Genomic DNA, 26,171 nt, shown 5'->3' on the forward strand with positions numbered 1-26,171 from the left:
TTATAGTTAATACAGACAAGCTCCAAGTTTACTCTTAAAAATGTTAGTTTGTTTTTATTCTTTGTGAAGCAGACATGTATGAAAACATATTTATATTACCTGGAGTGGTTGAAGATCCTGTTTCAGAATTTAAAAAAAAAAGAAGAAAAGATACAAATACTTGATTACTGCAGCCATTCTTACACACGTTTTGTTGGTTAAACTAGCATGCTACAAAAAATATTATTTGTGCTCGTTTTTTAAATTGCGCTGTGTGGGATTTATTCAACATTTTTATTTTAATAATTACCTGTAAATATTTCCACAGTTGTAGATGTTTCTGTACAAAGGAAGCACATTGTATTAATACCAGTAATGAATCATAAAAAAACAAACAGAATACGGCGTTTTATAATTTTTCTAAGTGCAATTTTCACTCTATAAGTCCAAGTACCTGTTGTACCAGGGATACAAATTTGTGTTTTTCTAATTAAGCCCATTTTATTTCCTCTCTTTTTCCCTCTGTTTATGTCTTTATGAATTTCTGAAAAGTTTATGAAAGTCAAAATGTGTCTCACCTATTATTTGTCCTGATGTTACTTGGAAAAAAACAAACCATACTTTGTTATAAAAACAGTTAATGTATATTTAAAAAAAAAAATTCACAAGGTTATAATTACCTATTGTAAATTCCTAGAAATAATTATTTTTGCAAATGTTTTAAGCAAAAAAAAAATTGTATACTATAAACTATGACACAATTAAGTTGCAGACAAGGTAATTTAAAGTTAACAGTGTCTGTAATTTATAACACTAAGATTATTTTATTCTCTTCACAAGAAAATGCAGACAAGCTCCAAGTTTACTCTTAAAAATGTTTGTTTTTATTCTTTGTGAAGCAGACATGTATGAAAACATATTTATATTACCTGGAGTGGTTGAAGATCCTATTTCAGAATTTTTAAAAAAAGAAGAAAAGATACAAATACTTGATTACTGCAGCCATTCTTACACACTTTTTGTTGGTTAAACTAGCATGCTACAAAAAATTATTATTTGTGCTCATTTTTTAAATTGCGCTGTGTGGGTTTATTCAACATTTTTATTTTAATAATTACCTGTAAATGTTACCACATGTGGACGTGTAGTTGTTTCTGTACAAAGGAAGCACATTGTATTAATACCAGTAATGAATCATATCAGTATAACACCACAAGATGTATTGATAGAATTATAAATAAAACAGTTAATTAAAAAAATCTAGTATTCAAGACTGTATCATTAGAAACTATAACTTATTAGGGCTTGACTTTTGCTTCTTTGGGTATATACTATGGCCCTAAATAATCAATAGAGTTGGTTTTTCTTTGTTTTTAAGTCTGACTTTTTTGTAATAGTTGAAGCACACCTTTGAATTAGTCAACCATTACATATTAGTACTCCGTAATTAATCAAATTAGGTGACTACTTCAAATTCGCAAAATAAACTCTCACAAAAGAAATGTGCAGACATGCCATGTGTCACTGGTTGGCTTGTTCATTTCCAGCATAATTATGGATTTAATTTGATTCCATCCAAATCAGCTCTAGTAATACAATATTAATAAAGGGAGGATTTTAAGGTTGTGAGAGTCATTCACAAAAGCAGCACTGCTAACACAGTATTACAAACCCATTTTCCATAATATTCACAATTAACTTAAAAAAAAAAACATTATAAGTTTTAAATACCTGTTTCTGTAGTTGTTGTCGTGGGTGTGGTTGTTAGTGTTTCTGTAGTAGTTATCGTGGGTGTGGTTGTTAGTGTTTCTGTAGTAGTTATCATGGGTGTGGTTGTTAGTGTTTCTGTAGTAGTTGTTGTCGTGGGTGTGGTTGTTGTGGTATTCAGTGTTTCTGTAGTAGTTGTTGTCGTCGGTGTGGTTGTTGTGGTGTTCAGTGTTTCTGTAGTAGTTATCGTGGTTGTTAGTGTTTCTGTAGTAGTTGTCGTCGGTGTGGTTGTTGTGGTGTTCAGTGTTTCTGTAGTAGTTATCGTGGGTGTGGTTGTTAGTGTTTCTGTAGTAGTTATCATGGGTGTGGTTGTTAGTGTTTCTGTAGTAGTTGTTGTCGTCGGTGTGGTTGTTGTGGTGTTCAGTGTTTCTGTAGTAGTTATCGTGGGTGTGGTTGTTAGTGTTTCTGTAGTAGTTATCGTGGGTGTGGTTGTTAGTGTTTCTGTAGTAGTTATCATGGGTGTGGTTGTTAGTGTTTCTGTAGTAGTTATCATGGGTGTGGTTGTTAGTGTTTCTGTAGTAGTTACCATGGGTGTGGTTGTTAGTGTTTCTGTAGTAGTTATCATGGGTGTGGTTGTTAGTGTTTCTGTAGTAGTTACCATGGGTGTGGTTGTTAGTGTTTCTGTAGTAGTTATCATGGGTGTGGTTGTTAGTGTTTCTGTCGTAGTTATCATGGGTGTGGTTGTTAGTGTTTCTGTAGTAGTTATCATGGGTGTGGTTGTTAGTGTTTCTGTCGTAGTTATCATGGGTGTGGTTGTTAGTGTTTCTGTCGTAGTTATCATGGGTGTGGTTGTTAGTGTTTCTGTAGTAGTTATCATGGGTGTGGTTGTTAGTGTTTCTGTCGTAGTTATCATGGGTGTGGTTGTTAGTGTTTCTGTAGTAGTTATCATGGGTGTGGTTGTTAGTGTTTCTGTAGTAGTTATCATGGGTGTGGTTGTTAGTGTTTCCATAGTAGTTGTTGTCGTGGGTGTGGTTGTCAGTGTTTCTGTAGTAGTTATCATGGGTGTGGTTGTTAGTGTTTCTGTAGTAGTTATCATGGGTGTGGTTGTTAGTGTTTCTGTAGTAGTTGTTGTCGTGGGTGTGGTTGTTAGTGTTTCTATAGTAGTTGTTGTCGTGGGTGTGGTTGTTAGTGTTTCTGTAGTAGTTGTTGTCGTGGGTGTGGTTGTTGTGGTTATTAGTGTTTCTGTAGTAGTTATCGTGGTTGTGGTTGAAGGTGTTGGTGTGGTTGTGCCTGTTAACGGTAAAGCAACAATTTATTTAAAGTTTTAAGCCACAGATTTCAATTAAGTACATACACATTTGCTGTGTGCTGGAATGTACACTGAACTATGAGTAGTGTAAAGTAAAACAAATAAAAAGTAATAAAAAAAAACGCCACCACAGAACTACATACAGATATACAGAAAGATAACTTCTCAAAACTGCAGACCACTCTAATCATGTAGGAAGGATAGTGCCAATAAATACCGGTACACTGTAAACTTTCATGGCTAAATCTATGACCATTTAATTTTTTTGTATAAAACATTGAAATAGTTTGTCTAAAGACATTGCATTACAATGAGTAATGAAAAGTACTTACCTCCACACTGCAGCCTGCCATCTGTGCATGCACTGAAAAACATGTAGACAAGTTTAGCATATATGTTGGGAAAGATGATTGTGCAATGCTAGTATTAATGTGATAAAAAAAAAAAAAAAACATATATCTCTAGTTATATTTATTGCTAATTTATGATAATGCACATGGGCTATCATTGCAAGTGAGCAAAGGAAAAGCAGTCCTACACAGAATGAGACTCCCTCTCCCAACAGCAAGGGGCTGAGAACTTTCCCCATTCTGTCACTGCATATACTGTCTCAATGGTATTGATGGCGCACATAACATGTTTGCCAGTGGATTGTTATATCCATAAACACATCATTTATATAAAAGTCTGAAAGCAATGCTGCTACTAAAAATAAAAGTCAACATAGTGGTTATTTTAGCTATCAGTAAGATTTTTTTTTTTAATAATAATAGTATGTAAATAACTTACCAAGTATCGTTGCAGTCATTTTGTATGGTTTCGCCTGGTTTTATTATTTGATTATAAAGACAGGTGCAGTCTTCTAAAGCAGAACACTGCATGGTGTTCTCATCAAGATAAGGTGTATCGTCTGGACACTTTGCATAGCAGCCTACATAAAACAGAAAATGAAAGGAGAAGATTGAAACAGAATTAGCAAGTCTGCAGCATCTGTGGCTATACCACGTCATATCGGCATGGTTTAAAAATGATTAAGAGTGTCCAGTCTTGTCTATTTAGCAGTTAACCAGGGTCCTTATCTGGCCACGAAATACATGACAGTTGTTTTCCTTTTAATAAGCCATTGTCTGACAGCACATGCCAAGAAAGCACACAGGTTATATTTTCTATACAGTACGTCTAGGCTGAAAATTAAAAATGTATATGTTTTTAAAAAAAGGTTTGTCAAACTTTCTTTGAACATTTCTAATCAGGGAACATCAGCAAAAGATGAACGCTAACTGTATTTCATTTTAACCAGACAAAAGAGCAAAGAAACCTGTGTGTATCTGTAGGAGTAGGTAGTACTGTACAGTGAAAATGACTGAATGATGCTCTACCAGCTACTTGAATTGTTTACAAAATTTGTACTAAAGTCAACGCTGATAAAAAAAAAAAAAACAGAAATATTGAATTAAAAACTAGTATTAATTGTGGGGGTCATTTCTCTAAAACTCAAAAAAGCTTAATTTTATTGTTTTTTTTCCTTCTTTCCTTCCTTCCTTTATAAGAGTATGTCTCAAACAGGTTTGTATTTTTTATTCTTGAAGTACTGGTATGCATGGCATGTTTCAAGGTAACATACAGTATGAAACTAATGATGAGGTATCCTGTGTATGAATTATTATAAACAATATGCTGAATATATATTTAAGACCAGAACATTCATGCCATATAGCACTAATGAGCCGTGAGAGGTAGGTCATTTATTTTTGGAGAGCACGACAGTACCAAATTATTTATAGTGCTACTAAATAATTCAGTACCAAGGTTGACCCATAACAATGAATTTACCTTCAAGCTTTGCAGAGAACTTCTTAGAAGTCAAGTTATTACCACAAGTCTTTGTGGCAATCGTTCCACAAGGTTTGTAATGCCAACTGCATTTTCCTGGATCATTGTAATAGTCACAATATACAGCTGTAAGAGATCATTACATTTAGTTATACAATTGTTTTCTTTTATTTACAACAATTGTAGCTTCTTAATGAGGTGCAGATACTGTACCAGCAAACTGTCGAGTGTCATTTTGTATCTTTGTTTTCGTGTAGGATATATTCCGTATCTTTCTGTACTGTCGCTCGGTATAAACCCCTGTCTTGTCCTAACTATATACAATCTTAGGAGTTATGTAGACTGATTTATTGTCTTCTACAGAATGCTACATTTTAAAAATAAAGACTTGCAATGGTTACTTATCTTCCTATATTTATACATTTTTGGTAGCACTCGTGGAACATGATTTTATGTCTGAATAGTTTTAGTATTCATGCACTAAGGTAAAGAAGCACAATTCTACTGGATGTTTAGGACAGATTCAAAACATTTTACAGAAATATTCATATACACAAGAACCATCATTGGTACAAACATTTACCACTACCCTCTGCAAAGAAATATAAATAAACCTATGTTGTACAACACCAGGCGTCTATATAGCCCCATCTAGTTCTTTGGCAATATACTCCATGATATTCACATTCATATTTGTGTAAGTCATAAGTTATAAGTTGAAACACTAATCCAGGACAATCATAGTAAAAAGATGTGATGGAAAACCAAAAAAAAATATTTTAACAGCCTTTGAAATATATCTCGTACTAATTTGAAAAAAAAATATGAATTAGCTTCCAATTGTTTTGTTGAATCGCTGCACAGATTTGCTTTTCAATGTTATTACAAACCCATTTCCATGTAAAAAAAAAATTGTTAAAGCTTGTTATTACAATGTTGTTATGCAATGATTACTTGTTATTCATGTCCTGTAATCTAAAGTTCTACCATAAAATGGAATAATGGAATAATACATACGGCACAAATCTGGGGTCCTCCATTTTATACAAACATCAGCCTCGTTACAAGCCTCCGCATATGCAGCAACAGCAGTGCAAAATCCAAGGTATTGTCCCTCCAGTTCACAGACACATGATTCTTTAACGCAAACATCGTAATATGGCTGGGGGTCCACCTAAATATTTAAAAATGCACAATGAAGATTAAAATATGACAGTTTATACACTCAACCACGGATAAACTATATTGTATTATTGTTTTTATTAAGCATGTAACACTAAACACTTTATAGCTATATGCTATTTTAAAAACTTTCTTTTTTTTAAAGAGAAAACCCTTGTAAATGTATAAACAGTTTTAACTATTACAATATTAAACTAAACTAAACTAAATGTGAGTTGTTTATTTTCTGTGAAAGAGCAATAGCAAACAGAAATTCCATGACTCAGGTCCCTCTATTGAGTGTGTTTTTGTTTTTTTTTATAAAGCTTTATTTACATAAAATAAGAAAGCTCAAAATGTAAAAAATAAATTTCAGATACAAGGCTTTTACAAAACAGCTTTCAGAGCTAATGTTGGTTTGGAGAATATTGTCCTCCAATTCCTGAGAAAAATTAGAATTGCACTAAATTTTTACCTTCTTATGACATTCTTGAAAGGTGTTGTCAGTAATGATCTTGCACCTTCTCTCTGCCCATGCACTACAGTACCAGTGTTTCTCACAGGGGGATGTCTGGTTTACTGTATTGCCACAACTGGGGTTGACTTTCCAACTGTTGCCAAATTCCAGTACATTTGTAACTTCTGATTTTCCTCTGGTTTTCATGTCATTTTTAGAGTCCCCGTCAAAGTTTCCACAGAGACCACAGAGACCTGTATTCTGCAAATAACAGAAAAAACATGTATCTACTGTTTCATGAATGTACACTGTACAATTTAAACATAAGATATTTCAATGTAAGGAAAATAACAACTCTTAGGGCTCCTGGAAAATGAGATCATCAAAAAAAGGTTATTAAGCTCCTTTTATACCCCCTCAGAATACAGTGATTTTATATATATATATATATATATATATATATATATATATATATATATATATATATAATGTCATTGAGGGAGGAATGAAAAGCTCCTTTGGTAGTATTTAGAAAAAGTGAAATGTAAATTGAAACTTACTTTCCATTTGGGGTCCAATATAATGGTTACTCTTGTGTGCTTGTCCCACAACAATGTAATGCCATTCGTCAGAGTGATAATTAGGTAGAGACCCACTGTATGAACCGAGTAACTTGTCGTCTCAGCCCCACATTTGTTTGATCTCTTTTCTAAAATTTTCATATCTCGTAATTCTATTTCTTCACCCTGTATAATTGCAAATCATATTAGACAGCTGATATAAAAATAAAAAAATAAACTGAACTCGGTTATAAATAAAGATTCCAGCCATACCTGGTAGTTAATCTTAATAGCCCTTGAGCATGTAAGTGCTTCATCGCAGCAGGGAACACTTTCTGCTGTTATTCGGAAAGTACCAGTCGAACCGCAGTAGTCCTAAAACCGAACAAAATACATGGTCACATGGAAACCAAAGCCAATACATTTTAGACAAAATATGTCTTGGAATCCTTTGTTAAAAAGGGATGACATACAATAAATATTCATATATAAACATACAGTAATTCTTGATATACAATGCTTGAATTCCAGCAACAACAAAAAAGGTTTAAGTTGGTAGCTCTGAATCTCTTAGAAATGCACAGATCCTTACCTCTACAAGAGTATATTCACAATTCCCATCGTAGCTGTACCACTTTAAATCAAAGGTTTGAAAGTGTCCATCTCCATAAACTTGGCATTTTCCTTTGCATTCTTCTTCTGTACAACTCCACTTTCCCCTGATGCAAGTGCTGAACAAAAACAGATTAAAAAATATTACGTATTTATATTTGTAGATATTGCTTGATTCAAACTGCTTTAGACATGTTTCACCCTACCAATTATTGCATCCACTTGTGACCGTTTCCCCTGCAGAGTAGCTTTTGTCCCCAAACACGCATGAGCATTCTTCCTGACGAACACATTTGCTATTATGATCTTCATAGTATCCATCTTGACAATAGCAGCCACTTTCACAGTTATCACTGGCCTACAAAAAGGAGAACAATTTGTGTTTGATCTATCTAAAAGGTACTATTATGCTCCAACTGTATAGCAGTTAATCAGACATTTCCCATACTACCCTTTATTTATTCCTGTGCTAAAAATTCCATTTCCTATTCCAAGAATTTAAAACAACACTTACTTGCACAGTAATTTACTTAAATATTTTTAGCTCTTTATATTGTTTATAAAAAAACAATATAAAAAGTTTAAATTTGACTTACTGGTAAATTTAGGCTTTTACATGTTTTGTTAGACGTTGGGCCTGAATATTTAGAACATCTGATATATTTCTTGCCATCTGTGCAGTCTAAAAAAGATAAACAATGTAAAAGTTATAATCACATTAAAAATGATCTCATTCTGTAAATAACAACAGTAAAAAACTGGGATTGCCCATTCATGTTGTATGGGGAGGGGATGGCCTGACAAACTTACACCACTTTACATGAAAAGTACATCATTATTATACACCATACTTATTACATATTTGTATTAACGTATTTATATGATTGTAATTGCAGCTACAGTTCACACTGTAATAGAACTCTAAAATACAGACTTGAGTATTTTAATATGTGCAGTGTTATACAACATACCTTTCAGTGGTTGGCAGTCAAGGTTTCCATTTTGGCAAACACTGAAAGGAAATAAAAAATGAAATCACAAACGTCAGGGTACTTTCTGTTTGGCCCATTATATCTACAAACATATCACATACCACTACCACATACATTACATTAGAACATTTATTGGATGCTTTTGTAACTATTTTTGCTCCCGTGGAAAATGTGCACATATTTTGTAAGCAAATGCAAACTGTGAAAATTACTAAACCAATTTAGAATTGTTGATATACAAAATTCAATTTCTGATATCAAGAAAAAAATACTGGTATCAGTAATATAATTGCTCATATCAGAACCTGAGGTTTAAATGTTAAGGGGCCTTGCTGCAGTAGCATGCTGTGATCGCCACGCTATTAACAGGCTTTGAAGTGCCTTGCTATTTGATGCACTTTGACCCATGGAACGATGTTAATCATACTAAACTAGCAATGCCCTACCCCCTCTAGGCATTCCACTTGGACTGTGCATTTCCAAAATCTAGAAAACTATAGTACAATTAGAAGTACAATCTAGAAAAAGAACGTTAATGTCTGGGTCCCAGAAGTCATTGTAAACATACTAGCCCTAGAGTGAGACAGAAAGACCTATAAAGAAACCTAACTTGCAGTAAACAGCTTAGGTACTAGTTGGAGGACTTGCATTAATGAGTAGGTAATACACTTTTTTGGTAAGGTGTTCTTGTAGGAAGAAACTCACCAGGTATGTCCATCAATTTCATTTTGCCCCAGACTAACTGGAGTTTGACCATAATAGCACGGGCATTGAGGTTCTGGAACACACATCCCATTGCTGTCCAAATGTTTTTCTAAGCAGCCACATCCATCTACTGGGACATCTTCCACTTCACAGGCAAAGTCAGACCCTGATAGTGACTGGCATGTACTATTGCAGGCCTTCATGTTGTATGAAAATTTCTGATTTTTATAACATTTTTCAACTATAAACAAAGAAAAAATGGATTTAGGACCAACTAACACATTAAACACATTTCAGTTTTCCAGTAAAATGACTGCTACTTCCACCTATGAAGCTGAATTTAAAGATTGACAACAGTACTGCATGTCAAGAGAAAGCTCTCAAAGTTTAACCTATAGTACCATTGCAAATTGTGTAGGTGTACTTACAGAAAAAAAAACTATACATTTACAGTATCCACTCAAGAAAATGAAACTTACCACAATCGTCCTTTCTCCAGTTTTCCACAATCAAGCCATTAGCAGCACAGGCCTTTGCATAATTACCCAGTGCTACACATGTGCATTCTGCAGGATTGGCACAGCATTTTGCGCTACTTACACATTTCTGGGAAGAAAACAACAATCAAAGACTGTAATGTTAATTTTAAAACAAAACACAAGACTACTAAAACATTACGTGCTTTCTCCTTTTTGTAAATGTCTGGTAAATCTATTATGCTATAGCAATCTCAGGTTTTATGTACTGCGTAAACAATGTTCTCGGTTGCCATATATGACGGCCAAATCAGGGTTGACCATGTTAATTATTCATGGATGAACAAGTCTATGAACCTATTGTTGTAATACACAGCTGTCAATTCTACATTTTTAACAACAATGAAACGGCAATTTCATTATAAAAGAGTACACAACCCAATTGAAAATACACGTTACTATTGAATGTTGGTATTGTTTTTTTTTTATTTATTTTTCTTAGTACATTTGTCATTTATTATATCATACAATTATATTATTTACCTCGAGAAAAGGTGTATAATCGACATGAGAATGGCATTTAGCAAATACAGGGTCCTTCAGGTAGGCACACTTCTCTTTTCCATATTTTTCTGTAATAACATAAAAATATTATATTCTTGAGTCTGTCGGAACATTTCAAGAAAGAGAGACCCTTCAAATGGTTTACCATACTGTAGGTAATCTGCACAGAATTTGCAGTTTCACATACTTTTCTCTACTCTATGCGTTAGTCAAACCCAATTACAATGCCAGGTGCATTTTAGATGTAGCATCTCTCTTTTGAGTTCACCTCCAGCCATATTACTTAAATCATTAAAAAACACAAGCAGATATTTGGCCAATGCCTGTTTAATAGATTGATGACATGTTTACTGTTATTATGCTGCAAAAAAAAGAACAAAACAAGAAATCCCTGTATTTGGAATGACATTCTTACCATTGTCTGTGTTCATGCAGATGGGAGAGATCTCTTCACACTCTTGTGTCTGTCTCCTCCAGGATTTGGCAAAGGATTTGGAATCCTCCACAATTCCACTGCTTGCCATGAATTCATCATCAATTTTGTCATTGTAGTTGCCACACAACCCTAAAGATTACATGGACAGTAACAGTCAACATATGATTCTGTGAATTGGTGAATCAAGTAATTCATCATTTTCTTTCTGCATGTGTGAAAATCAAGAGTACTTTTACATTGTTCAATTTAAATACAAGTTGAAGAGTGAAAATAACACAAATAAACTATGACAGGTAAACCACACAGCAGTCCTACCTTTTGTAACTCCCTTTGCAATGGCAGGTAATGTCACATACAGCTGCATAAAAGGACTCCTCTGAATTTGCATCTTCATACCAAACTTTGTTTGAACCTGAATGTACAATGAAGACTGCGGGAAAAATTGCACATTTTCTGGAAAAAAATAAATAAATACAAAGTGATAAAAAAACAGTTTTTTTTTGTTTGTTTGTTTTTGCAACTGCTTTAAAATAGGTTCCTTTTTTCTACTTACCTGAATTATACCTTTCAGCAGTGGCTTTATCATCAACGTAAATGCCTTCTTCAGTGAATGTGTAAGTGACTATCTGTAAAATAAATAAATACATTATATAAGCATGCAATTGCCTTTTTAAAACATTCACATATACTTGTATTATTAATCTCCCAGGTCATTAGTAAACAGTGGAATGAAACCAAACACATCCCCCTCTAGTTTATAGGGGCTCTTCAATTGAATCTTGACGAAGACTTCTTGTTGGAATGTTTGTCTAATTTAGTACTACTTGTATTTGTATTACTACTGAATAAAATCAACTCATTACATCCACGATGAGCATGTCCAGATGATAAAAAGCAAAATCATCAGTAAATGATTATAAGGGGAGCTTATACTCTATTTGAATATGGCATAAGGATTTGATGCTCAACTGAATAGTTCTATGTTGGAATAATGTTGTATTAACTGAGTGGAATCTGTTTGGTTTCATTTCCATTTGAATAATGACCTTCAAAACATGAATAATACATATTTTAAACCTCACAGTTCATCTCAGACAACCAGGTTCTGCATTTTGTGACTGTCCTTTTACATTTTAAAAACCATCCACTCCATACTGTCGTTACCTGCGTTGCTACATTATTAAAAACATTGAACAAAAATAAGAATAACAACTGAATTCAACAGAGCAGGCCAATTAACCTTTGACCTTTGATATGCGGGCTTGCTGAAATTATAAAATGATTTGGTTAAACAACTAAATAGTCACCGCTCCCATTCCCCCCCACCCCCCCACCCCCGCCCCCCAACTGAGAGATTCCACCTTGTAATGTAACATATCACACAATACAAAAAGGAAAGAGAAGCTTGTTCATCTGTGGTCACACAGGTCAACAATGAGTCTGAATGTGGATCTATGAAAATTCAGGAGAGGGATGGCAGTTTAAATTGATCAACATAGCAGAAGAAGGACTTCTGCACAATTATTTTATTTCCCCAATTTGAGAAATTGTATGACATCCCAAATCCACTGGACATATGAGGGTGGGGCAGCCCGCTTCTAATTAAATAAAATCAGACATCTAACCAACAAAGTAGCAAAGGCCAAGGTGTCAGATTGCACTAACAATTTGACATTAATTGCCTTTCATTGCAAACACACAATTTAATTTAAAAATACATGTGCTCTCAATCTGAAAACTTACTTGGTTACCAGTGATTTCAAGTTCCACCCTTGTCAGGCAAGTCGTTCTGCTGTCACACTTACTCAGCTGAATTATTAGTTTCCAGTCATCCCCCTATAAATGTATACAGAAATAATAATTTTAAAAAAAAAATGTTTAATGGAAAACCTTTACAATTTAAGTTATTCAGATGGTGGCTGAATTTGCATGGTATTTTTGCTGTTCACTAGCATTTACTGTGCTTTACCAAATGAATACATTGTAGCAGGTGGCAGTGCTAGGCATCCCCTTGCTGGATAGTTCAGGGGCTGTACTCCCTGGCATATGAAAAAGAGGGTAGCGGGTAGAGGATCATGGGTACGAGTCCAGTGTAGTTATTTATTGTATTTTGTACAAGTTTTAGGAAACAACCAGTTTCTGGGGTAACAACCATTAGCATACAAGGCAAAAAGTTTTTTTTTTTTTCTTATACACAATAAAACTAATGAAGTATTATTGACATATACTTTGTTTAGTGTTTATTTGTAATAAAATAACATTTTAAAAAGTATTTTGCCATGGTGAATCGGTATTTTGGTCAATTTGTGAGTTTTTTTAGCGTGAGAAGATGATTTACCCACCCTTTTTAAGTCATACCATGTTGTCAGGCCACAAGCTTCCTATAGTGTGAGGAATGTGTGTGATATGTGCATGCTACATCACATTCTCACAACAATGGAAAGAAAATTTGGAGTTTCTAAACTGCATGGAAACTGCCTATGTGGATATTCTGATGTCACTTGGTAGAATTTCTTGCTTTCATTTAAACTCATGTTAAATATTATTTTTATAAGGAATATACACATGATGAAGTGTAAAACATAAAACATAAGTTACCATAGCAGCATAGTACTTGCAGTTTCCATGCAATGTGTACTCTTTGCCATCAAATGTATGGATGAAAGACCCGCCTTCAATTCTGCACCTTGAAAGGCAATCCTTTTTTTGACAATTCCATTCTCCATCTTCACAAGTGCTGATAAGAAAATGTTTAAAATATGTTTAGGCAATGGAAAAAAGTATTATTATTATTATTATTATTATTATTATTAGGCACTAACTGGACTCACCATGATTCACACAATCCTGTACGTGAGCTATGTGGTTTATAAATCTGTCCATCAAATTTGCAGGGGCAATCTTTCTGTTTCACGCATTTATTTTGTCCTAGGCGGTCATCAAGAATTTTACCTTATGGGGAATAAATAAATAAATAAATCATGAATTAGCAACTACAAGTATCAAGTGATGTAAAAATATATACATTTCAAAACTGTTTTTATGTAGTAGAAACATTTACAAACACTTAAACACTGTACTCATAAGAGTAACATCTTTGTGGAGTTTTACTGCAAGTGAGTGGACACTACTCTCATCATTCAAACATTCCTATATATATATATATATATATATATATATATATATTTACCTTCTGGGCAAATGCAAGTGCTGGTATGTGTCTCATCAGAATATGTTGGATTTGAACATGTTTGGATGAAGGCTGGGCCATTATCTTTAAACTCCAGGTTTCCTGGACAGGTGGGTGTAGCTGTATTTTATAGGAGAACAAAAATGCTTATTAATATGACAGTTTATATCACACATTCAATAATTTAAATTGTGAGTTTATCATCTTTGTATTACATTTTTTTATTTGATCCCTTTTATCTTTAAATGTGGCATAGTCAATGTGTATGTTTCCTAAAAGTTTCAAATAGTAAACAGCATTTTACAATTAGATCCCTGTTCAAAACATGAAAGTCGGGTACCAAAGATCTTTGTAAGTCGAGCCTTATACAATCACATGAGACTTTGATGTAAAGTAGAAGAAATAGATTCCTAAACGTGTGTATGTATATATACACACACACACAATGGGGGAGTTTCCGTGTGTGGTTATTTACACGTGAAGTGGCGATGCATGTGCACGTTTGGGAGAACTCGAGAGGATCAGGTTTGTTACCGAAAATAAGAGCCACAGAGATGGATAGGGTGAATCTCATTTACTCATGAGCATGACGTAAAACACAGGAAATCCACACCCATTTTCTTATGGAAAACCCGCATTTCATGTGAAAATATCCATTGCTCCCAATCCAGACAGCCTTGGGAGCATACATGGAAGATGTCCGGCACAGATCTCTATAGTATCTGTCTATATTACGTCTCCACTGGTTTTCAGCCATGGTGATCTGCAATAGCTGGGTTGGACAGTCTCATTATATACCTCTGGGTTAATTATTTTCTTTTTAATTTAATTAATAAGTGGTGTGATAAATTAGTTCAAATATTATTCACTACTAACAACATGCCACCCCACCAATGGACATTTGAAAAACAATTTCTGCAAGAGCAGTAAAACACATTATTAAACAACCAGGCACGAGGCATTTGCAAATCACAGCTTTATTACATGAGCTTAACACTGTGCTTTAAAGTGTCACTCAAACAAGATGTCACCTGACAACCATGGCTTTCCAGGTGAGATTCTCTTGTGTACCTACTCTCTGTGCATGGAAACCACATTTGAGAACTCTATTCATGGCTAATTTGCATATCGACCTCCTCCTTCCCTTATTTGCATGACGTCGGGTGAAAAGAGGGTATTCTCGAGTAAAATAAACTGAGCCAATAGAAACCTGAAATGTATAGGTCCATTTTAATTTGGCTCGAGTAAAATTAGAACACACATGGAAACTCCCTCAATGAAAATATTAAGTTTTTTTGGATGTACACAAAAGTTTTAAATTATTTAAACAATATAAACACAAAAAACTGAATTTGTTATATATATATATATATATATATATATATATATATATATATTTGTTTTTTTTCTAACCGATTTTCCCTCAGACTTTATCCTAATAATGTATAATATATTGAAATCCATAATAACTTACAACAGTCCTCTCTCCAGTTGTAGATTCTATCTGTGACTTCTTCACAGTTACGAGTCATTTCTTCAAAAACAGGACACACACGTTCCTTTTTTTGTACACCATTACAAAACTCCTTTTGGCAAGTGTCTATATATTTAGGGGTTAATTCTCCACTGCAAGACATTAAGTAACTTGATATGGTCATCTGGCAAACCTAAAACAAAAGAGCACACATGGTTTTTTATTTAACTTGAAGAGAAATGGATTAAATAAACTGCAAAACAAAGAAGCGCACATTTTATTTTAGTTACATGGACGTATTTTATCTTAACTTTATCCTATTCAAACAATAAAAATCTATATTAAAACAAACACAGCTAGGTGAATTATTATTTTTCTTTGTAGAACATTAGTTGACACTTACAATGTCACCTTCACATGTTGGTATAACATCTTTGTCTTCACAGTCTTCACTAGAATATTTACTTTCTTGATTACTTGCTAAATAGAAGAACAAAAATGTGTTTAGTGTATATTTATGTATTGTAATGACAAAGTTGTAAGAGAATATGCCCCCCCCCTTGTAAAATAAATAAATAAATATTACCATCAGCACATAGACCAAGTGTTTTATCTTGATAGTCAGATTTAAGATTCATCTATTAGAAAAAAGGAAATAATAAAATATAATTTGGATTAAGCTGTTATGATATTATGAAAGCTCACATAGCAATTCATTCATTACTCTACAAAACAAAATATATATCTTTACTTTAAGTTAAGGCTTAGGGCCTGTGTCCGCAATACATCTTTTAGGATATATCCATAATACATGTTTCATTAATAAACACCTGAGTTACAGAGTCGATAAAGTTTGACATCTTACCCAAAGTGCATCTATTCCATTTCCCTGATTATTCCACAGCACTGTCAGAAAATCTCTCCTACTCCTTAGTCTTGTGTAAATCCCGTATTTATGGATATGGATTGATTTGTGATCAAATGGAAGGGAAATCCTGTGAATTCCAAAGTAATGTAAATATCATAATGGCAATGCTGGAATACACACACACACACACACACACACACACACACACACACACACACACACAGAGTAGAAGCACATTCAGTTTATATTCATACACTGGGCCAACAGCCTGGTTAGCATATTCCTATGGACTATTTTAATCAGAATGTATGTTTTTGTTGTTTATACAAATATTTATATATTTACTATATTTCTGTATGTTTTATTTCACATATACTTAAAATATTTACCTTGTTCCATCAACAGAAATGGTTCCATTGTCCACAACAGTTTCAATATTGTCTATAGTGATTTTAATTTTAGCCAGAATACCATCTTCCCCTCGCTGTATTATTATTTTAAATTGAGCGTCAGTCTCAGATGATTGGCTGAACACAAACGCACAAGTTGATCCCAAATAGAGAAAGTTGTTTTTGAAGGTCCTGAGTGATCCACTTCCAAATGTACTGCACACCACTGCAATCAGATTACAGTAAATACTGAATCAGTGTTTTTGATAACACAACAATTAATACATAGAATTAATTTTATAGAAAGTGTTTTTGATAACATACAAATTAATACATAGAATTCTGTAGTTTTACAAGCCATTTTGCTTTCCTTTTTTTTCAAAAATATTATTCCTATTTCTATTATGTCTGCAATTAGTCAGATTTCTATTGTTCAAATATTGAGTTTAGTTTTTTTGTATTATTTTCATAATATAAAGCCTGCTCTGTAAGGTGTTTTTGTGAGGAAAGCTTAATGAAAATATCACTAAAAAGCAGGTGGCAGTAAACAGCTTGTCATTTGAAGCTATTTACTCTTAACAGCATCTTCATTATATAAAATTATGTAAAAAAAAAAAAAAAGATGCCTGCTTGGTTTACATGGAAAAAGAAAAATAAGTCTCACCATTTTCTCACACTATTTTGGTAGTACCTTTCAGGAAGTATGTTTAGTACAGCACACTTTGTAAATACTAGTAGATAATCTACAATAGACAGCCGTACACTGTAAAAACCCCAAAGTCATTCTAAATAAATTAAATCAAGTTACATTAACTTAAATTCAAATTTTATTCATAACACTCATCCATTTTAAGTTACTTGAACATTCAAATTTACTTTAGTTGTTCAAACATAAATGGTTTAAGTAGAATCAGGGGACTAGATTCCCATCAGTCCTTGCAGGACTTGTACAATTTATTTTTGGAATTATTTGTTGTTTATTGTGTTGTTGTTTTGTGTATGTGCGGTTGCACATGCGTGTTGTGTTTGCTTGTCTCTTGTGCCCCCGCCTGCTCCCTTACATGTGTTCTTCTTGTGTTGTGTGTGGTCACCCCCATTCGGTGGTCAGTCTGCGGATGTGACCTCCCTCCCATCTCTCTCTGTCTATATCTCTGCATCTGCCTGGTTCCACCACTTGTAAATGCTGCCATAAACGCATAAGCAGAAGTGCTACACTGGTAGCTAATGAAATAGCTTGTTGATTGCACGCTCTGTTGCCTTAGCTAACTTTTTATTGTTTAAATGAAATAAAAATGTTCAAACTAACTTGACTATTAGAAAGTAAAATGGATTAAGTTACATGAATATACATGTTATGAGTTTAGTCAGCACCAGAGAAAGTTGTCATAACAAAAACTAAATGAGTAGCTAAACTTAATTATATTAAGGCTGTGAGTTTACTCAACTTTTTTGAGTAAACTTGACTTATCAGGGTTTACAGTGTACTTGCCCACATTTCCCACTACATACTGTTTGTATAATAATAATAATAATAATACTTGAATCCAAATTCAATCCGTAGGGACAGTTCAAGGCTCTCGCCAGCAGAATGTAGTTATATATATATATATATATATATATATATATATATATATATATATATATATATATATATATATATATATATATATATACAGTATATAGTTGTTGTTGTTGTTGTCGTTGGGCATCCAGTATACCGGCAGTCCATACAAGTTCAATACATTTCTCACTAGATGCTAATCGACCTGGGACTTTCTGGAACTTCCTTATGTAAGTCTTGCAGTAAGATGATGACCCGTATTTGTCTTTTTGAACAAATTTGTGGAACCAACTCGTTTTTTTTTCATGTTTTTGTTTTTCTTAAACTATCTTGCAAAGTGTATTAGGTTTTACTTCAACTCTGTGTGGTCGCTTAAGCTTGGTGCAGTCTTAAGCCCGCAGCAATAATGTAGGACATCACTTGCACCAGTTCCCAGCTATGCTAAAAGTTAGAAAAATACTGAGTGGCTTAGCATCTGCTGAGGAATTTGTTGAACTAGTATGAGCTACCAGTATAATAGATCCCCAATATATATATATTTTTTAAAAAAATTTAGTCGTCGCCAATTATTTTTACCCTGGTTTTCACCCCAATTTAGCATGCCCAATTATTATCTGTATCCCCGGCTCACCGCTCGCAACCCCCCCGCCGACTCAGGAAACGGAGGCTGAAACACGCGTCCTCCGAAACGTGCTCCTTCCAAGCCGTCATTTTTCGCACTGCAGATCCACAGCAATGCTACCAGACCTATAGTGCCGGAGGACAACACAGATCTGGCGGCTCCGCTGCAGAGCCACAGGCGCCCTATCGGCCACAGGGGTCGCTGATGCGCGGTGAGCCGTGGATTCCCCTGCCGACCTAAGCCCTCCCTACCCGGGCAGCGCTCAGCCAATTGTGCGCCGCCCCCTAGGAACTCTCGGTCACGGTCAGCTGTGACATAGCCTGGATTCGAACCAGCGATCTCCAGGCTATAGGGCACATCCTGCGAGGAGCGCCTTTACTGGATGCGCCACTCGGGAGCCCTATAGATCCCCAATATAAAAAAGTACAACAACAAGATTCTATTGGCTAGAGGCTTGCACTGTCCCTGCAGAATTTGGATGCATGTATTTATTATTATTATTATTATTATTATTATTATTATTATTATTATTATTATTATTATTATTATTATTATTATAAGAACATTATGCATTATCTATTATCGTTATTATCTATTATCATTATGTATTATCATTCATAGACTACCATAAGGATCAGTAGGAAACCTTATTATATATGTACATGTATAATATGCATCTAAATATACATGCAGTCAAAAACTATTTAGCAAATAATATATGGATATTTTTTTTTTGGTATTTATGTAAGGCTGTGTCTGGGTTTCTGTTTTATTTCCCCTGCTTTTTTAGTTAGTTTGTTTATTTATTGATGTATTTATTTCTTTTTTTGTTGGCCAAATGATCCGGACTGTGCACTTGCGGTTCTTCAACACAACTTAAAAGCTTCTTGTAAACCCAGTTTAAGAAAGCTGCACAATATCAGTAATCATGCAAGGCCAAATTAGAACGCTTGACAGGAATATTTAAATATAGCCTCCCAAGAAAACTACATACAAAACCAAATTGCCTGAAAGTTTCTACTAAAAAAAGGAAAAGTTTCATACATCAGTCTGTCTTTCCTACTTTCATCTGAAGAAGAGACCTTTGAGGTCTTGAAACTTGTGATTAATTATTGTTTAGTTAGTCCAATAGAAGGTATCACATCTCCTTCTCTTGATCTACCAAAAAGATGAGACTTATTTTTATTTTTGCATGTAAACCAAGCCAGTTATGATTTAAACAAAAAACTTTAAAAAAAAAATTACAGTATATAATTCAACTCATTGTTTTGACTGGAAAAGCTGACTGTTGTTTAATGCGCCTCCTGCAACATTGGGAGTAGTATTATTAACAATGAATGTAGTTACTTTTTATATTGGTGCAAATCTTGAAGTACTTTTGTGATAAGTTAAAATACTGAATACAATTACTGAACGAAGAAAAACAATCTTACTTGCCAAAATCACAATGGAAAAAGTATTTACTGTGAGCGTAACATTTTTAAATTTATGTTAAAAACTATTAATCGACAATTAATTCATGAATATCACTGTAAAAACAACTACATCTGATGAAAAGACCTGCCTTAAAGGGTAAATAAGGACCTTTTTTATTTTATTGTGTTACATGTTCCCATGTGTTGCTACAACTGTTTACGTAAGGTTTGTGTATTGTTTTAATTTTAATTTTTTTTTTACATTTTGACCACTTTTTTAAACTTTTAAATTGCATTCCCTGAACAACATTTCCCATCCTCCTCCTGCTCACTGGTGAATCCATCTCAGTTACATATGTGAGCAGGAGGATGATGGGAAATGTATTTCTGAGCGGTCCATGCGGGTACATGTGAAGCCATCTTGAGGTAGGGAATGCAATTTAAAAGTTTAAAAAAGTGGTCAAAATTAAAAAAAAAAACAAAAAAAAAACAACACACACCTTACGTAAACAGTTGTAGCAACACATGGGAACATGTAACACAATAAAAGGTCCTTATGTACCCTTTAACACGAGCTTTATTAACAATTGAATATGGTGCAGATTTGCCTTAATGCCAGTGTAAAGAGAACATTGTTAAAGCGATTAATAACATCAGTTGGATAGAGACCTGTGACAGGGTGGCATTTTTTCCTTCTTTTCATCTTTACTCCACAAAGGTAACCACTGAACATGTGCAAAGCATGACACCATGTCTTGGATCCCAGCTAATGTGGTGGATAAGATAAACCCATCAAAATGCTGAATAACATGTGTGCTATCCCAGGCAGTTACTTGATAATTTCCAGTGTCTAATACATAACGAAGGACATTCCTTTCTAGTAAGTCTTATGATGTACCGTTTACATCAATTTAAATGATGAAATCTCATGTTTGTATATATATATATATATATATATATATATATATATATGTCGTATATCTGCATTTATAAAAACAATTGGAACTTTTACATACCTGGTTTGTCATCGTAAACAAGCATGTTTCCAATACCCTTTGGAATGCCTGAAAATACAAGTATGGAATATAATAAAACTATTTAACGAGGACTATGGTTACAGTAGTCTATAATAAGACTTTTCTCATGATAAACAGTAAGTTTATTTTAAACTGGGATACAAAATTATCCTAAGACTAAAAAGAATCTGCAAGGTACAATAACTTACCATCAGACCCACTGGTGGTTGTAACGACTCCTAGTAAAGAAAAAGAAGCAAAAAGCATAATATTGTATTATTATTATTATTATTATTATTATTATTATTATTATTATTATTATTATTATTATTATTATTATTATTATATTGATACGTTTGTATAGCTATACAATAGTGCCAAGGCTGATACTGAAGGCTAAAGGTCAAATAACCAAAATATTATTCTACATTTTCCGCTTATAATCCTGCATTCAAGTGTAAGTGCTTACTTGATATACTTTATACCTTAAAGTGATACTAATACCTACAATGATACAGTAAGACATGATTTACATAACATTAATAACAATATATATATGGCAGCAGTGTGGAGTAGTGGTTAGGGCTCTGGACTCTTGACCGGAGGGTCGTGGGTTCAATCCCCAGTGAGGGACACTGCTGCTGTACCCTTGAGCAAGGTACTTTACATAGATTGCTCCAGTAAAAACCCACCTGTATAAATGGGTAATTGTATGTAAAAATAATGTGATATCTTGTAACAATTGTAAGTCGCCCTGGATAAGGGCGTCTGCTAAGAAATAAATAATAAAAATAAATCAAAATACATGAGAGAATGCACATTTGTCTTATACCAATCACATATTTTAAAAAAGAAGTAATTTTAATCTTAACGATGACCTACCTTTGAGTAGAGAAGAGCCACACAGAAGCACTATCACTGCAAGATGCATGTTGTTAGATGGTGACAAGCATCAACAAATGCAAAGTGCAGAATTTCCTTGTTAGGGTCTCTTATATTGCATTTTCATACAGGCCACTTTGAATAGTATGAGGAAGTGACGGCACAGTCATTACAGTATATAACCAGATAAAACCGGTCATACTTATCAGTGTTTTCAAATTGGTAAAATTTATAATTGTCTTCCTTGTTTTCAAAAACTAGGTTATTGATTTTACTTTGGGATATTTTCAGGTGTGTCATTTGCAACTACTTTATGATCGTTAGAAAAACATACACACACACACACACACACACACAAATTCATATATCATGTTACATAACTATTTTGCCCCTTTTGAAATCTATGTTGTTAATCTGTTCTAAAGAGAACTAAGGTAGCAAGGTTTTGTAGCAGCAACGAAAGAAAAAAAAAGGTTTCTTTAAATTTAGATATGTTTGTCCATCCTTCATTATGTTGCTTGATGAGTTGTTTGAAATGTAGTTCAAACCCACAAATCTAATGCAATAAAACAAACTAATGCAAGTTATTTATAAAAATGAAAAAAGAAATGCAGAAAAGTAGCATGAAAAGTAACACACATAAATTCACACATAAACAAATTCCTTATAAAGAAGAAAAAAATGGTTATTGGATTCAAGTTTATGAATGATGTTAAAAGGTCATGCACAACATTAAATACTAACTGCTTGTTTACAGACCACTAGCTTGGACTAGCTTACCTAAAGTAGCAATGGGTAATTTTCTTCAGTTAATTAATACGAATCAGGAAATCCTGCATGTCGAGGTTTGTAGTATGTGGTAAGGGTGTGTAGCCGGCTCTTTTGTACAGCGGTATCGGCACTATGCTTTAGTGCGAGAGGTCCCGGGTTCGCGCTCGCCCTCCGCCTGTGTGTGGATTGCCTCGCCCTGTGTGTTATGCCTGCCTGAAGGGAACCGAGATCGATACGCAGGAGCCCTTAAATCAACACTCTGGGTTAATCTCAGCAATCTCAATTTGATCTTATGTTGTGCAACTGGGCATTCATTCATTTGTAGAAGTTATGGTCCAGATCAGAGGAAAGTTTATATGCCTGGAAATTATTTTCCAAATTACTTCCTATTAATAAATATTTAAACAGGATATGCCCAAGAAAGATCAACTCTATTTACCCAAGGACTTTTCCTACAACATCTGCTTCTGCAGCATTATTCTTTTTAAGTCATTAAGTTATTGTCCTCTCAATATATTTTGTAATAAATCTATATAACTGTGGCAGGATGGCTTGCTGTGGTGAGGTGTGGTGACGTAACGGACCAGGAAGTAACAGAACCACAACAATGGATGGGCGGGTGAAACTGAACGCAACGGCGTTCATCTGATTTTAATAAATAAATAAAACAAAACAAAAGATTTAAACAAAACAACAAAACAGAAACCAAAGGGCACGAGGGCCAAACGAATAAACAGACAAACAAGTAAGTGTCGTGCTGGCTAATCCAGCACGTTTTAGCATTTGTTATTTTCTGTCTCCTCTCTATCTCCCCATACCTCCTCTCTGTACACCCAACACTGCAGCACAGACAGCTGCAGGTTCTGTTAATTATCTTATTACCCCTCGGCCACAGTCTGCACGCGTTTGGTAAGGATGCGCGACTGTCAGCTAGTTAAATAATCAGTAGCTGATCAGCCACGCATCCTCACAGGGTTTTTAAATTATAAATAATAAGAAATGCACTGCGCTGTTATCCGCGCCGCAAACAATAATACAAATAATAATAAATAGGGGTGGGACACTCCGCCATACATGCCCCCCCTTGCGCGCAGCACACATGGCCTTTTCGGCCACCTCCCCCCTTAGTCCCCAAAGTCCCGGCTAGCAGTCCCAGCCCAGGAACAGGGGCAGCAACGGACCAAAGGTGACGGCCACGGTGGGATGTCCTCCTCCCACCCAAACAGCCGTAGCGTTCCGATGGCCCGCGCACAGGCCAGCTCCTCTGGCCAAAAAAATTTTGGGAGTGATCTCCAGACCTGCCCCCCCTTCTTCATGGCCGGCAGCTCCCCTCCGTGGGGCTCCGGCCACCAGTTCTCCTGCAACAAAATTGCTGCGGGGGGAGCTGGTCTCCTGACCTCCCCCCCCTTCTTCATGGCTGGCAGCTGCCCTTCATGGGGCTCCAGCCACAGTATTTCCTGCCGCGAAAGTGCGGCTGGGGGAGCTGGTCTCCTGACCTCCCCCCCTTTTCCGTGGCCGGCAGCTGCCCTTCATGGGGCTCCAGCCACAGTATTTCCTCCCGCGAAAGTGCGGCTGGGGGAGCTGGTCTTCTGACCTCCCCCCCTTCTTCGTGGCCGGCAGCTGCCCTTCATGGGGCTCCAGCCACAGTATTTCCTGCCGCATGGCAGGACTGGTAGCGACCCCAGGCAAAACAGGACCCTCGAGAGGCGACGGCAGCAGCAGCGGACCCTCGGGAGGCAAACTCGGGAGGGGAGCTCCTGGCCATGGAGGCGGCAGCGGGAGCTCCACTTCTCCCTCGTACTGGTGGCTCTCCAGGTGATGCGGAGCAACAGGCAGCCCCAGGCGATGCGGAGCAACAGGCAGCCACAGGCGATGCGGAGCAACAGGCAGCCCCAAGCGATGCGGAGCAACAGGCAGCCCCGGGCGGTGCGAAGCAGGCATCCTTGGGCGGTGCGAGGCAGGCATCCTTGGGCGGTGCGAGGCAGGTATCCTTGGGCGGTGCGAGGCAGGCTTCCTTGGGCGGTGCGAGGCAGGCATCCTTGGGCGGTGCGAGGCAGGCATCCTTGGGCGGTGCGAGGCAGGCTTCCTTGGGCGGTGCGAGGCAGGTATCCTTGGGCGGTGCGAGGCAGGCTTCCTTGGGCGGTGCGAGGCAGGCATCCTTGGGCGGTGCGAGGCAGGCATCCTTGGGCGGTGCGAGGTAGGCATCCTTGGGCGGTGTGAGGCAGGCATCCTTGGGCGGTGCGAGGCAGGCATCCTTGGGCGGTGCGAGGCAGGTATCCTTGGGCGGTGCGAGGCAGGGCAGGAGCAGTCCTTCCCATGACGGTGGATGTGGAACCAGCAGGTATTCACCCTCTGCTGGTGGAGCTGGGAGCGGCAAGCAGTCCTCCCACGGCGGTTGAGGCAGAACCAGCAGGTATTCACCCTCTTCTGGTGGAAGTGGGAGGGGCAAGCAATCCTCCTATGGCGGTTGAGGCGGAACCAGCAGGAATTCACCCTCTGCTAGTGGAGCTGGGATCGGTAAGCAGTCCTCCCACGGCGCTTGAGACGGAACCAGCAGGCATTCACCCTCTGCTGGTGAAGGTGGGAGGGGCAAGCAGTCCTCCCACGGCAGTTGAGGCAGAACCAGCAGGCATTCACCCTCTGCTGGTGGAAGTGGAGAGGGAACCAGCAGCTATTCACCCTCTGCTGGTGGAGGTGGAGATGGAGGTGGCAGAGACAGAGGCAGCTCCCGCTGCTCTGCTCCTGCTGGTGGAAACGGTTGAGGTGGGGACAGCGTGTAGTCTCCTCCTCGTGCAGGGAACCGGTGCTTCTCCTTCTCTTCCTCTTCCTGGAGAATGGGGCAGTTGACCACAAAGTGTCCCCATTCCCCACAGGCAGTGCACCAGTTCATGGTCTCAAGTGCGCTGAGGTATGCTTCCCAGCTGCCCTTCGGTCGTCCCTCCTCATCCTCTCCAGGGCGGGGGCAGTTGACGACGGAGTGACCCCCCTTCCCTCAGGAAGGGCGCCAACTTGAGGCCTCGACCAGGCGAAGGTAGCCATCCCAGCGTCCACTCTTGAGCTTCCCTCTCTTGGGCTCTTGACGCTCGGGCTCTACCTTCATGGGCGCGGGATGCACGGGCTCCCCCCTTCCGGGAGCTGGATACACGGGCTCTCACCCTCCGGGCACTGGATGCACGGGCTCCCCCCCCTCCG

At 36.6% G+C, this 26,171-nt stretch overlaps 1 protein-coding gene across 3 annotated transcripts in view; it reads right to left on the reverse strand.

The window, feature by feature from the left end:
* The window catches only part of LOC117419791 (mucin-2-like), a 38,028-nt gene extending 15,716 nt beyond the window's left edge, over positions 1-22,312 (reverse strand). For 2 of the 3 annotated variants that reach the window (XM_034926382.2, XM_034926381.2), the window contains exons 1-35: positions 22,209-22,312; positions 21,536-21,565; positions 21,327-21,374; positions 16,713-16,938; positions 16,321-16,450; positions 16,042-16,093; positions 15,859-15,935; positions 15,456-15,648; positions 13,982-14,101; positions 13,623-13,743; positions 13,390-13,528; positions 12,535-12,627; positions 11,345-11,417; positions 11,107-11,244; positions 10,771-10,920; positions 10,335-10,423; positions 9,795-9,921; positions 9,316-9,556; positions 8,590-8,630; positions 8,215-8,300; positions 7,825-7,976; positions 7,599-7,737; positions 7,280-7,381; positions 7,007-7,192; positions 6,465-6,707; positions 5,846-6,002; positions 4,829-4,954; positions 3,785-3,926; positions 3,328-3,359; positions 1,711-2,976; positions 1,098-1,133; positions 909-926; positions 558-578; positions 290-319; positions 100-117 (exon numbers count right to left, since the gene is read on the reverse strand). In XM_034926382.2, coding sequence (XP_034782273.2) covers positions 100-117; positions 290-319; positions 558-578; positions 909-926; positions 1,098-1,133; positions 1,711-2,976; positions 3,328-3,359; positions 3,785-3,926; positions 4,829-4,954; positions 5,846-6,002; positions 6,465-6,707; positions 7,007-7,192; positions 7,280-7,381; positions 7,599-7,737; positions 7,825-7,976; positions 8,215-8,300; positions 8,590-8,630; positions 9,316-9,556; positions 9,795-9,921; positions 10,335-10,423; positions 10,771-10,920; positions 11,107-11,244; positions 11,345-11,417; positions 12,535-12,627; positions 13,390-13,528; positions 13,623-13,743; positions 13,982-14,101; positions 15,456-15,648; positions 15,859-15,935; positions 16,042-16,093; positions 16,321-16,450; positions 16,713-16,938; positions 21,327-21,374; positions 21,536-21,565; positions 22,209-22,257 — 4,891 coding nt within the window. In that variant the 5' untranslated portion in view covers positions 22,258-22,312. The remainder of the gene's footprint in view (positions 1-99; positions 118-289; positions 320-557; positions 579-908; positions 927-1,097; positions 1,134-1,710; positions 2,977-3,327; positions 3,360-3,784; positions 3,927-4,828; positions 4,955-5,845; positions 6,003-6,464; positions 6,708-7,006; positions 7,193-7,279; positions 7,382-7,598; positions 7,738-7,824; positions 7,977-8,214; positions 8,301-8,589; positions 8,631-9,315; positions 9,557-9,794; positions 9,922-10,334; positions 10,424-10,770; positions 10,921-11,106; positions 11,245-11,344; positions 11,418-12,534; positions 12,628-13,389; positions 13,529-13,622; positions 13,744-13,981; positions 14,102-15,455; positions 15,649-15,858; positions 15,936-16,041; positions 16,094-16,320; positions 16,451-16,712; positions 16,939-21,326; positions 21,375-21,535; positions 21,566-22,208) is intronic. The other variant, XM_058986068.1, reaches the window with a different exon arrangement.
* Between the last annotated feature and the right edge of the window lie 3,859 nt (positions 22,313-26,171).

Source organism: Acipenser ruthenus, chromosome 14 (assembly GCF_902713425.1).
Source record: "Acipenser ruthenus chromosome 14, fAciRut3.2 maternal haplotype, whole genome shotgun sequence".
Classification (NCBI taxonomy): domain Eukaryota; kingdom Metazoa; phylum Chordata; class Actinopteri; order Acipenseriformes; family Acipenseridae; genus Acipenser; species Acipenser ruthenus.